The sequence below is a fragment of the Apteryx mantelli genome, chromosome 13 (genome assembly GCF_036417845.1).
Source record: "Apteryx mantelli isolate bAptMan1 chromosome 13, bAptMan1.hap1, whole genome shotgun sequence".
Taxonomy (NCBI): Eukaryota; Metazoa; Chordata; class Aves; order Apterygiformes; family Apterygidae; genus Apteryx; species Apteryx mantelli.
Genome location: NC_089990.1, coordinates 2,772,619 through 2,786,346, shown reverse-complemented (window position 1 = coordinate 2,786,346; position 13,728 = coordinate 2,772,619). Strand labels below are relative to the sequence as shown.

Below are 13,728 nucleotides of genomic sequence, written 5' to 3'. Positions count from 1 at the left end.
TACACACACACATTCTTTTCCATGGAACATTTTTTTCTGGACACATTCTCAAACTTTTTACATGCAAACTGTTAATATAAATTTAGGGACAGGGCCAATTTCATCCCAGAACTGAGGAACAGCTTAACTGGGTTAGATCCAGCTCTTGTCTGCCTCAATATCCTGTCTGCACCGGCCACAGATTTGAGGGAAGAGCACAGGAACAGACTGAGCACACAGGGCTATTACAACATTACATTTTCCCAGCCTCCAATAATCTGCAGGTTTGAGTCAGAGGTGTAGTAATTATGTTTAATAGCCCTTAATAGACTTTTCCCTTTAATTTGTCTCACTGCTTCCTGAACCCATGCAATTTTTGCCATACACAACATCCTTGGGCGATGAGTTTCTCAGCTAAGCTATGTGCTGCCAAACACAGCACTGCATTTATTCTGAACACGCCGCCCGCGAGTTCGGCTCGCTATCCCCCAGCTCTCGCACTATGAGACACTACAGGCAATTGCTTTCTGGTAGTTCTCCCATGCCTGCCATGATTTTAATCACCTTTTGTATCCTTTCAGCCTTCTCTTTTCTCAGCTGTTGAATCCTACCTTACTTTGTTGTTCCCTGTACTGAGTAGGGTGAGAAGGTGATCGTCGTATCTCTTCTAATTTTATTACATCCTTTAAAGACAACAGAACTAGTCTGTTAGAGATGCAGACTCCCCACAGCTTCATACAGCAGTATTATTTTCTGCTTTGCTCCCTCCTTTCTTACAAATTCTTAACATTTCATTTGCTTTTTATGATCGCTAATATGGTATTTTTATAGAACTTCCTATTATAACTCCAAGACCTCTTTGCTAAACAGTAACAGTTAATTTAAACCTAATTCTTGCTGAGGACTAGGAGGGTTTCTTCCCTCTCCCCCATGCGGGACAGCTCCAGCAGGCTTGTCTCCCACTACGCACCTGAACTGCGCCAACGGCCTGTGCCACTTCGCTCTCCCGTCTTTGGGTCGCCTATGGCTGTGCTGTTCAGTGCAGATCCCCATCGGATTTCCTCTGTAACTTCCATATATCGCGAGAGCCGCCTTTATATTCCAAACTCATCTTTGCTATCTGTTTTATATTACTGGTTTGTAATCAATTACATAAGCCAAGAAAAGTCCTTTCCTCTTATTCCACGGCAGTTTAGTTTCTTTAAGGAAAACGATTCTTAATCTGGCCAAAGCTCATCCAAAACTTTCTGGAAGCCAGGGTTTCAGCAAGTGCAACCCGTGCTCATACACTCACTGACTTCTTCGAATAACACGGCTGTGAGACTCGGCTTCCTTCTCTGATAGCGCTATTGACTCTTTCCCACCATACTCTATTTGCCCACGTGTCCGCTGGGGAAGAGCCCAACAAAAAATAACATCAATTTGTCCAGCACAGAAAGATAGCCGGTAGCTCCCAGACTTCCCCGAGATCCTTTTTCAAATTACTGCGGCATTTGACTCCTTTCTTCGCTCTGACACCGCAGCAATTTAAACAAGAGATTACTCGGCAGGTAATAATTACAATTTCATGCTCGAGTGCCTTTAGAATTGCGAGTGAGGCGGCATTCACACGTGGAAAAAGGAGCCCCAATAAAACTAGGTTTCAGATAGCTTATTAAAGAAATCATCACATCCATTGCCCACGGGCAAAACTAACAGGGAGAAGTTACAAGTCAGGATGTGAAGACGACTTTGGCTGAACCCAGAGAGCATTAACTTCACCTCATTCAGTCCAAGGGTTGATGTGAACCCTTCACATTTTCTTCTGCTGGCTTAAATCTTGCTCTCTTTCTACCGCCTGCCAAATTTCAGAAAGTGGCTGTAACAGTCACCCTGGGGTGCTGCCCTGCGACGGACGCGCTCCCCGATGGAGGCTCTGCTCTGCGCTTTTTCAGGATGTGACCACCAAAAGTATTTTCCATTTTATCACAAGTTGAAGGTCTTCCCTGAATATGGCTGGGGTTAAAAAATGTACTTAACATTGTACTTTCATGTTTGAGCAGAACCATTTTTGAACAACAAAATCCTGATATACATTGTGGATTTGGCTGAGGTTTCGAGGTCACTGATTAGCAGCAAGGAATTAACATCCGTGGTTCCAGCGTGGCAGCTCAAGGGTTTGGGAACACAAAAAACGGCTACATAACACAGAGTTAATATAGCTCTTACTATAACCAATGACAAATCCTTAGCTCTTCTATTTATAAAATAAGGCAATATTTTTGTTAGTTCTGTTTTGAGCTTAAACAGCTGACATCTATCAATGTTTGTTTAGTTCCATTTATCTCCTTACTCCCCAGTCCTTCCTCTTCTGGGAGGAATAAATTACCTTCCACAGACTCTTGTTTTTGGCATCTTCTACTCATTATACACATGCCAATTCACTGACTTCTATAGGAATTTTCGAGTGCAACTTTAGTGCCTTAGGAAAAGTTATTTGCTCAACTCTGCAAATATTTATTAAAAAAACATAAGTGCTTAGCCCTAACATGACACTGTATGGATCAGACCTTGAGAAGTGCTGAGCACCAGGGTGCAAGCAAAGCAGTGTAAACCGAGGGCCTTCAGAGCCTTTCACTCAGCCTCTTCTCCTCCAGCAGTGCACAAAAAGGACATAATCCTGATGCACCCTCTAAAAATAAACGCTGTCATTCCTGCATATAAAGTCTACAGATATCCCTAACACAAAGCTTTTCCCAGCCTTGACTAGGAAGTATAATTTCACCTCTCCCGTGCTGTCAGAAAACTGTTTCTACTTAAGCACAGTAGAATGTTTTTTATTTGGATACATCAAAACATTTGCAACAGCTGCAACCAATTTAACCTTTGGCACTATTAAAAATTTGGATGTAATATTTTAAGAAAGACATTTTACTTATCTACAGTTTGGAACAATGACTTAAAAAGAAAAAGACAGCAAGACAGATGGAACGCATCCTAGCTAACTGTCTAGCTAGATTCATGTTACACGTTTTGTCTTCTACCCCAAGAACTCTTAATTCAGAACAATTCATACCATTGTACTGAGAGACGTTCAGTTTGGTTAATACTGGATGCCCAAACAAGTACTTCATGCACATAATGTTTACACAAGAGACGTGTTTAAACTCAGTATCTAGTCTAGCAGAACAAATCAGTTCTCACTCACAGTGTATGATAAAATGTATGAGCTAAGTATCACAAAAAAATTACATGTACACTTATGAAATTGTTTCTAAAACTACCAGTGCAGCTTATTTTCCCCATATCACATATTTTACCTAAACTTGCTTCATATTACAAGAGTATTTCTAAGAACAAAACAGGATCCATATCAGTGTTATCTTCTCATATTAACTGCACCAATACGCTCCAAACATTCAGGCAGAAGTACATAAGCAATTCCAAAACGTAGGCTTTAGCTGCTTCTGGGGTGACAAGCACGACTGAGAGCATTCAGGCTTTGATGTCACCTTTGCGATCTCTGATGCAACCGTAGAAGAACACGCACTTGCTGTATACCACCGACAAAAATGCTGGGCACAACAGATTACGCTGCTGTAGCGGCATTTGCCCTCAGCAAGGCTAAACACCATCTTCTGCTCCGTCACTCCGCACCGCTGCGCCGCTCATACGGACCAAATGCCAGCCACTCGAAAAGCTCAAAGAGGCAAAGCAGCACGGGGGCAGAAAGCACTCAGACTTTATTCCTTTCATCTGAGGATGGCATTATTTGCATTTCTTGGGAAAGGCAGAGGAAAAAGGTCCTACAGAGATTTACACGCAAAAGATAAAAATAAATTTTTGTACAAGCTCCATCTCTGCGTGTATGACTTTATCGGGATTGCTACAGAAGTTTGAAGCAGCCTCGCCAGCCTTCCCCACGCCCTGAGCTGCTGAAGACTAACAGGGACGAGAGCCGATGGTTACACACAACAGATCTACTCATTTCCAGTTGCCATTATCCAAAATTGTCCTGTTTCAGTTCCAGCCCATAACACTCCAGAACCACTTGCTGCTGGCTATACAGCCCTGGCACCACCAGAAAGTGCTTCTAAGCCCTACTGGGCTATTGGGGGGCAACGAAGAGTAGGTGTAATTGCTTGCAAATATTCTCTCTCCAGACCACAGGCCACTTTTCATTTCCTGGTTTGTGGGAGATGAGAAGACCTAGATCCTTTCCCAGAAAAGAAAACAACACAGAAAAAGATGAAACCCTAAAATGCCAAATCCCTAACTTTGTGAACAAAAAAATAAACAACAATTTCCTTTCCTCTCTCAAACTATTCCGAAGCAGTGGCGAGCCTGATACGTAAACTTAGGACTCTGGCACTGAGTCTGGATAAACATCTCCTATTTTTGCCATGTCTGCAATCATAGTATAAGGAAAGCAAGGAAAACCACCCATGCAGCCATCAAAACACGCAGGGGGGAAGAGTCTGCACAGTTGGAAATAGGGGCGCTAGGTCAGAGACGTGAAGCGCCTGGTGCTGCAGCGGTGTTTGGACACTCTGGGTTAGATGCAGCCCTTGACGGAGCCCGTGGTGCTGGCCGGGGCGCAGGGGAGTGCTCAGCACTCAGCACCCAACGCAAGCCGTCGAAAGCAAACGCTACTTCCACAGCTATAGCTTCCAGATTTCTCGCATACTTCCATAGCCTGCAAGGGGGTGTCAGATAGATAAACACAGTTCTCCAAGACAAGTTCTGTAGTTCGGAGCAGTGCAGCTGCTGGTAACACATGCATGCTCATAAGACTGAGAAGAATTTATAGGGCTGGCTCCTTTCCATAGGAGATCAACAAAACCGGTACTCCAATGGCCTTCAGGAAGACGCACGCAAGTTCTCCTGGTGCTGCAGGAAAGCTGTGGCTATCTCTTACCGCCAAAATAACAAAATACCTAAATGCTAAGGGAGAAAAGTCCATAGTTAAATTCTACATAACAGCTCCACAATCCCCATTCAAGCCAATGCTTGGGTGGTTCAGAGCGCAGAATTGGGGTCTGACATTTTATGTTTGTAGTCACCAGTACCATTTCCTATTAAGTAACACTGTTCACTAATACTGTAGCACTGTTTGCTTCAGCTGCACATAATTGAGAAAGACTCCTGGATAGCAGCTTCCCAGAATATTCCCATGTTTGGTGTCTACAGCTCATCTTCATATTTACAGTCATCCGTGAGTCTTGGCCCACGATTCACCAATACAAAGCTCATGCTGAGAAAGATTAAAGAAAAAGAGCATCTTTCAGCACAAGACTTCCAAATTCAGCAAGAAAACTATGCTGTAACTCACAGGATTTCAGGGTGAAATTCAAATAGGAAGCCAGACTAAGACTGCAGTCATAATATCTTGGCTGAATCTGCTGTCTCTGCTTCTGAGAACCACGGCAATGAACCACGACAAACACGATCACCTTTATCATACACTGTGTATAAAGCAAAACCCCTGATCTAATGCAAATGCACTGCCTTGCAACCAATGAAACGTACCAAAGATAACACTACGTAGTAACTCTAAAGTGTTTGAAAACCTATAAATGGGCAGCTCAGAAACCACTTTCTGCTCTCACACCCATAACAAGGCTCAGAACGACTCAGGTATATGAGAAATATTCTGTGAAGGATATTTTGCCATAAATTAAGAAATCCACTGCTTCAAATACACTTGTAAACCACCTTTACTTAGACATGAATTACATATAATTTTTCCTCACAGATACATACTATCGAATGCAAACTTAATGGAGAACAGTGCCTTGGGGAAACATTTTATATACTGTGATGTGGAGAATTATACTGCCTAAGTATTGCTTTGCCAATAAGCGACCACAAAATTTGAACACCCTCCAAGTCTTACAGCCTGAGGCTGCAAGGTGTTAAGCAATCTCGCCCCTTTTTGCTTCGGGGGAGATGATGCTTTCCAGAATCTTAAAAAAGTTTACTGACGTACAGAAACAAGTCATTGATTATCTAGAAAGGAGGTGATTTTATACTTATTTCTGCTTTGCTTTTACTCAGTCTTTACAAGCCAAGTAACCCAGTGGTGAGCATTACCGCCAGTACAAAGCTGTCCCAGCAGGAACGAACGCCTGACGGAGCTGACAGCCGGTCCAATTGCATTGCGGTGACAACTCCGACTCAGCTCCATCTTTCTGGAGCAACCTTCCCGGACGCGAACTTCCCATTCCACAAGTGGGTCATTTCCAATCCTGCACCTCGTCAGACTCCTCTAAGCCCCCAAGCAAAGCCTGTCTCCCCAACGGCTTGTTTTAAAGCACACGAAAGCAATTCCTGCCCACTGAGCACACTTCAGGTGAAAGCAGAACCCCTCCCTTCAGTGAGGTTCCTCTCTGTTTTACATGAAGTTGAAACATCGATTAAAATTCTTACGCTAGAAGGGAAACAGCCACGCAGCGGGGTACTGGGCTGACTCCTGCCAACAGAAACACCTTTCATAAACTCAGTAAACTGAGAACGTGCAAGCCCCGCTCACTACCACAAGATTACTTAAGATGCCAATATTACTGCGTATGTATATTCATGACGGTGTCTAAAGTATGTGCAATTATGTTCAAGTTATGTTCAATATCCATAAAAACAGACTTCATCAACATTGCTACTCAAATTCCACAGTTAAGGATGCAGAAGTGACCCTAAAGGCAAGAGCAAGTTAGAATCAATTCTCACATGTACCCACACAACAGCAAGACAGTATCTCAGATACCAGTAAGCTAATCATTAAGAACCTAGCTTAAAAGCAGAAAAACTTAGTCCAGATCAAGATCAGTGCTCCCGCCCCTGGAGTTCAGTATCAGCACACACAGAAAGAAATCAATAACTGCCATTAAGAGGCCACTGATAACAATCTATAGCAGCAGAATCAGTCAGCTTGAAATGTATTAACAGCTGCATTAGAAAACAAGAATTACTTTTTCAGTCTACTAATGACTGTTTCTCTTTCCTTCAAGATAATTATTCTATACAAACCCAGCAGGAAACTGGACTGAAACCTTTGTACCCTTATGTGAATGTTGGATCTACTCACGATTTCAAGACATTTTCAGGCTCATCAGATAATCACCATCTTTTCAAGACCAACATCAGTGTGTTATGGCAGCATCAAGATCAGCATAAATCACAAAGAAAAAAGAGTTACAGCAGGGACACCCAAGAACAGACTTTTATGTCATCTGCTCTCCTCTTCCTCTTCTGCGACGGGGTTCAGACGCTTTGCTTGCCCGAGCTGAGCGAGAGGTTATTGCATCACAGCCACCAACAGCAAAGTTTACCAGGAGGCTATTTTTGCTGCAGAAGCCTGTAGATTAGCAAATGCCCTGAACTGGAGAAAGAAGTTTCAGTGAAACAGGCAGGCTTTTTTCCTTCGGGTACATCTTAGATCGGGCTCTGAAAGTTTGGGAACCTCCACCAGAACCAGGGTACCTAACACTCACATGAGAGACCATCACATCACCAGCAGTTCAGTCTCATATCTACTTGCAGCAAAAGTTATTGATCATTTAATGCAATAGCTGCCCTGTTGTAAATCCCTAGTACATTTATACTAAATGCCACAAAATCCCCTGGGTTTTAGACTCAGGCCGTATTTCATGCAGGCCAAACAGAAATCCTACGACCTTTAAGACACTATCAGCTTGAGCTAGATCTGAACCTAGGCACAAGTCTCCCAGCAGTTTTGCTTATTTTGCTTAAAAAAAAAAAAAAAAGGTCTTCTGACTGAGCTCTGCATAAAACACATCGGGGCCGTATGAAGCAAGACTCAAGTCTTTCCATAATAAACTCAGTGTTTCTTACTGCAGAGTAAGGAACTGTAGGTACCCAGCCAGTAGCCATACGCGCCTGGCATCGTTAATCATTTCGCACAAGAGCAATAAAGCCATCAGAACAGAACCCTGACGTGACAGACGACGCGATCTAGAAACAAACTTCAAAAAAACCCCAAACATCGCTGTTCACTTTGCCTTTCCAGCTGCGGGAGAACGCGAGCGAACGCGTGCTATCCCCTTGGATTTGCTAAGAATAGTCTAACGGAGGGTGGGGGAGAGAGCCAGGCCAGAAGTCGCGGAGTAAGCGGCTAAATCACAAAGGAAATGACATTTAATTTTTGATGACCAGCTGCAGTAAGCAGATCTCCCTCCAAGTACGCGATGCTCCCGGTTAGCAGAAGAGCTGGGGGAAGGCGATACAGAGCTTTCCGCAACGTCGGCTGGAGCGCGGCACGCTCCGGCGCGGTGAGCCGGGCACCCTGCCTGGAAGAGGGGCAGCCTGTGGGCGCCGCTTTCGGGTGACCGAGCCCCTCCGGAAGGCACAGGGTGGACTGGCGGCACCGGGGCACCAGCGAAAGCCGGAGGCAGCAGCCTCCAGGCCGGCCTCGCGCCCCGCTTGCCCAAACGACGCTCGGCAGCGCTCGGAGCCTCCGCCGTCGCCTCGCCGTGGGGGCGTCAAGGCTGCCAACCTGCCCCTGGGCTGACGACGGTGTTTAAGGCTGCTCGGGGAGGCAGCGAGGAAACAGAATCGGCGAGGTGTCGCTTCGCCCCTCCGGAGAGGCGCAAGCTCGCAAACCTCGGGGATGCCCTGGCTCTTCCCCAGCTTTTTTTTTTTTCTGTCACCCAAAAAGCACACGAGGCGAAGAAGCGGCACGGCACCGGCGGGGACGCAGCCAGCGGCAGCGCTGCGCGGCGGCATCAACTTCATCGCCCCGCTTTTTTCCGCGGCTAAAGCGCAGGGCAGGTGGGAGCCGGGGGGGCGAGCGGAGCCCGGCGGGGACGAGCCGCTGCCCCGGGCCTTCCCGGCCGGGAAAACTTTTCCCGAGCGCCCGAAGCGGGCGCGGGAGGAGGGGGCAGGCGGCGGCCGGGGCTCGCAGCCGCCGCCGCCGCCTCCCCTCAGCGCCGCCGCCCCGCCGCGGGAGAAGCTGGGGCACGGCCGCCCGCCCGCCCTTACCGCCGTGGAGCCGGAGGACGAGGCGATGTAGACCTTGATGACCATGCTGGGAGGCGCGGCGGCGGGATGCGGAGCCGGGGCTGAGGCGGGCGGCGGCGGCGGGTGGGTGGGTGTGTGCGGGCGGGCGGGCGGCGCGGGCTGGGGCGGCGGGAGAGGGCGGGAGGCGGCGGCAGCCCCGGCCCCGCCTCGCCCGCTCTCACTGGGCTGCCAGCACAGCAGTCACCGCGGCTCGGCCCGGAAGAGGGGAAAACAGTTTTGAAAAAAAAAAAAAAGGGAGAAAGAAAGGGGAGAGGCGAGTTCTCGACGAACACCGCGAGATGAGCCGCGCGGGGGGAGGGGCGGGAAGCCCCCGTGAGGCGGCGGCGGCGGCGCCCGGTGGGGCGAGGGACGAGGAGCGGGGGGCGCCGCTGCCGCCGCCGCTTTGGGGCGGGAGCCGGGGCCGGGGCCGCGGCGGAGCCCGGGGGGGGGGGCAGAAGCGGCTCGGCCACCGCCGCCCCGCCGGGCCTGGGGCCGGGAGCGCGGCCGTTATAGACGCCGCGAAACGTCCCCGCGTCCGGCCGTTGGTGCCGGCGGTTACAGGCGCGGGCGACGCTGCGCGGTGAGGGCGGTGTGACAGCGCCTGGATAAGTCCTCTTTTAAGTATATATGGTGGCTTAAACGAGGTCTGTTTTACGGGCAGCCCTGCCTCACCGTGAAGAAAAGAGGTGGTAGCAGCTCCACGACACCCAGCGGCGCGGGAGGCAGCGCTTACAGCTTCGCTGCAGCACAGGAGCCGAAACCCTTGGAGCTGAGCCCCTTCAGGGCTAAAAAACAGGCAGTAAAACCCTCGTTTCCGAAGCCAGAGGCGCTGGGAAACAGCCCACGCGGGGGGATATGCCGTGCCTTACTGAAGTGGGCCGTCTCCCCTGAAAAAAAACCCCTTCCACAGCACAGGGAGTCTCCTCAAGACATAAAATGTTGTTGTGCCAGGGGCCCTTTCCCAGCTGGTTTGTTTTCCGACCCGCCAGGTTTTTACAGGGAAAGGTAAAAAAAAAAAAAAAGCACACACAGCGAAGAGCGCATCTCCACGCTTCGCAGGACCTACGGGTGCTCGCAACGCCCTGAACGAGACTCGCCATGCCCACGAGGATGGGCAACGAGGGTGGTTCAAACCCGTAAGAGATCTCGGTCAGGAAGCACAAAATCGAGGGGTAAGAAAGGCAAAGCTCCCTCCCCTTCCCCCTCAGTCCTATCTGTAGCTGAGTCAGAAGCAAAAAAACAATTCTGCAGTGTGGGATCAGGCTCAAAAAACACTTAATAGCATAGGGAGGAGGAAGGGCCCTTTTTAAAAATAGACGAGAATGGAGTGGTACTTATATATGCCCTAAGAACAAGGACAAAGACATTTAGATCTGTTGCTGTCTGTCTTTGGAAGGAATCAAAGGAGTTAAGAAAGTTAATGATATGGCTATGGATGTTAATGATACGGCTGTGGAAAAGAAGAGGGGGAAAGATGCTCTTGTCAAACTTTTTCTTGGGGAGGAGGCAGGACTGGAGAAAGTTAGACATAGAGGAGTCAATTAAGTTCTATCTATGGATGATGGACCTTTAAGTAACTTTAACCAAGATATTAGGAACATGCCATCTCCTTCATTCTTGCATGAGATTCCCCATTTCTTACCTTTCGCTTGGTCCCAGCTGTAATGCATTACGGCACTTCCTAGACAGCACTGTGCTATCCCAGCAGGGCTGGAGCCAGTGTCCAGCTTCCTACTGGAGGGCTCCCACGAACATTACTTTGATTGGAGTATCCCTTGGAGGGATGGGAAAAGAAGTAGGGAATGGGTAGATGTTACTGAGGAATGCAATAATATTTAGAGTTAAGTGCTTTCTTTTAGAATTTATTCCAACGTGAAAGTTACTCTCAAAGCGTACCCTTGTCAAAATACAGACTGCTTGGACATTCAGCACAGGGTTCAATGCTCTTTTCTTAGGCATCCCATAATTACACTAATGCATCTTCCACACAGATAAAGCATCAAGGAACTGTGTATCAGTACCATTTGCAGCCTTCAGTAAAATTCAGTAAGCAAATAAAAGAATTTCTGTATAAAATACACTGTCATATTTAAGAACATAAAACACTGTCCAGCTAATTCCTCTTCAATGAAATTTTTTTCCTCTTCCTTTCTTTTTTCTTTTCCTTCTTTCCTCCCTCCTTCCTTTCCTTTCTTTTGTTTTTCTTTCCTTCCTTTTTTCCCTTCCTTCTTTCCTTCCTTTCCTTTCTCTTTCTACACATCATAGCTGTTTGCTGAGAACGAATGAGAAGTAAACACAGCGTTCAAACAAACATACCTTGAGATTTCTCCACCTGTAATTTTTCATTCTTTCTGATAAGCTTAGGTTTCTTCTACTATTGTTCCTTGTTATTAATCAGGAGTTTACTGACACATAGAATGGTGTTTCATCGGAAACTGGAATTATCAATATATTTCCCAATCTGTCAATGTCTTACAGTCCAATTGTGAAGGGAACTGTACAAACACATCTGAAGAAACATTCCCTGAAGAATTTTAATTGTAAATCTATTTGTTTTAAAGAGATTAAAAATCACATCAGTTATTCCTATTAAATTTCTAAATTCCCCAAACCAGATCTCATGAATGACTGCATTTGTAGACTACGAAGGCTGCTCTTTGTTGTGTACCATCATTCTAAATTAAATGTTTTGGTTTATGGCATTTTCAAAACGTACATAAATCTGATGATGCTTTCAAAGATTCAAATAAGCATCATGAATAATATCAAAATTAGGCAAGTCAGCTGCCAAAGAATTCTCCTTACTCTAACCATTGACAAATTAGTTAAACAAATATGGCTGATTTAATTCAATAGACTTTTAATTCAACAGGCTTTTTAAAAAATCATATCTACAATTGGAAAAAACATCTGACAATTTGAAGCAGGAAAGCTTATTTTGTTTCAAAAAATCATTTCAGAAATGCCATCCCTTTTTAGTATTTTTTGCCAAGAGCAGAACCAGCGTTTTTGTTTCTTCTTAACTCGTAGATGGATACAATTTCATCTTGTTATGTTTATAGTGGTAATTATTTCCTATTTTCTATGAAGTTGCTATCATAATGTATAATATATAAGGTAATATTTGGAGCACATTTTTACAGAAGTGGAAGATAGGTGCTAAATATAAATTTCACTAAATAAAGTGTCACCAGGACTATAATAATTAAGAACTCTTTGAGGCCTCATCCAGAGGTCCTAATTAATACAACTGATAAAATAGCATGCAGTTAAACTGCAGTACATTATGGCTTGCAGTTTTCCTTTGGGCCTTTTGCAGCAGTCCCAATAACCTGCATTAACAAAGCAGTGAAAGAAGGCATTTTCCAGGGCATAGACAACTCAAAGAGTAGGTGAGAGAAGGGAAAGAGAGTGGAGCCAGTACAGAAGTGGGCAGGCCCAACGGGGACACAGGAATAAAGCTGGCTGAATGTCTGCTTTCTAGCCCACTCTCCTCTCCTCCTTGTAATGCATTTCAGCCCTCCAGACTTGAAATTCTACTGGATTGAGCTGCCCCCTGTCTTTTCTGCCTACTAGAAACCCTGGTATTATCTTTAGTCTCAAAAGTGCACTTTAAAAGGCATTTTATCTTCATGAAAGAAGATTTATTAAGAGCAATAAATGAATTGGGTATTATTGAAACAACTAGGTTTTCTTGAGTCATAATAGTAAATTTTCTACTCTATTGGCAGAATAGTATAATATTTTCTATTCCCATGCTGCTCACCTAAAATCCTTACTATTATTTTTGTTTTCCCTATTAAACAGTTGTGAAGTGTTTAATTGTCCTTTTCAAGGTAGACCAAAACCTCAGACAAAATGAGCAAATTGATATTGTGCCTTTAAGAGGAAAATCTACTGTTATTGTGCAGCCACCAAAATAATATTATATAATACTCACAGATAATTGTTGTCTCCCTGATTCCTTTGTTCGCTTATTGTAGTGTGTGTTTGTACAAGGCCATCTTGTCAGGCTACATCTTCTCTTTTATTAGTGTCTCTTTCACTAGAAAGGACAGTTTAGGTAACAAAAAATTCAACAGTTGCATTTTGCTTTAGATTTTTCATCTGATATATTACAATGAACCAGCAACATTAAGTAAGTGGCAGCATTCCCACTGTCTTCAGTGGAAGCAGGAATTCTAGTATTCCCCAATGCCTCACTTCAGTTCTTTACTTACTCAGCCAGTAGGCAGAATGCCCAATGGACTGGCCAGCTGGGACTCATTCGGTGATTTAAGTTAAAAATGTGCAGGTAATGACGAAGATCTACTCACTCTCTCTCTCTCTCTTTTTTTTTTTTTAACAGAGACAAGGAAGGGGGCTTCTAAGTACTGGCAAATTAAACTACTTTGCAAAATGAATGTGGTAGAATCTGGCAATGAAAAATATTAAACTAATCAACAGCAAAATCTGTCTTGTACAAAAGGTCAGGAAGCACATGTGCACCAAATGCTCCACAGCTTCTTTCTAACAACGGAGAGAAATCCAGAATTCAATTGCAAATATTTGGAAAGTAACATAAAAATGTGCCAGGGTTCATTCTCTTATTTTGCTTGTCACTAGACAAGATGATCTAGATCTCTTTGAACTCCTGAAATGGGTCCAGAGGAACATGTGATTGGTAAGAAATGTCAGCTCAGTATTCTCAATAGGAAATAAATCTATTCTTCATTTCCAATCCAAAACTACCAAGCTTGCCAATAATTTGAGCCA

The 13,728-nt window shown here is 45.2% G+C and overlaps 1 protein-coding gene across 1 annotated transcript in view; it reads right to left on the bottom strand.

Moving 5' to 3' along the window:
* The window catches only part of SH3BGRL (SH3 domain binding glutamate rich protein like), a 40,371-nt gene extending 31,313 nt beyond the window's left edge, over nucleotides 1-9,058 (bottom strand). The window contains exon 1 of the mRNA XM_067304021.1: nucleotides 8,956-9,058. Coding sequence (XP_067160122.1) covers nucleotides 8,956-9,000 — 45 coding nt within the window. The 5' untranslated portion in view covers nucleotides 9,001-9,058. The remainder of the gene's footprint in view (nucleotides 1-8,955) is intronic.
* Between the last annotated feature and the right edge of the window lie 4,670 nt (nucleotides 9,059-13,728).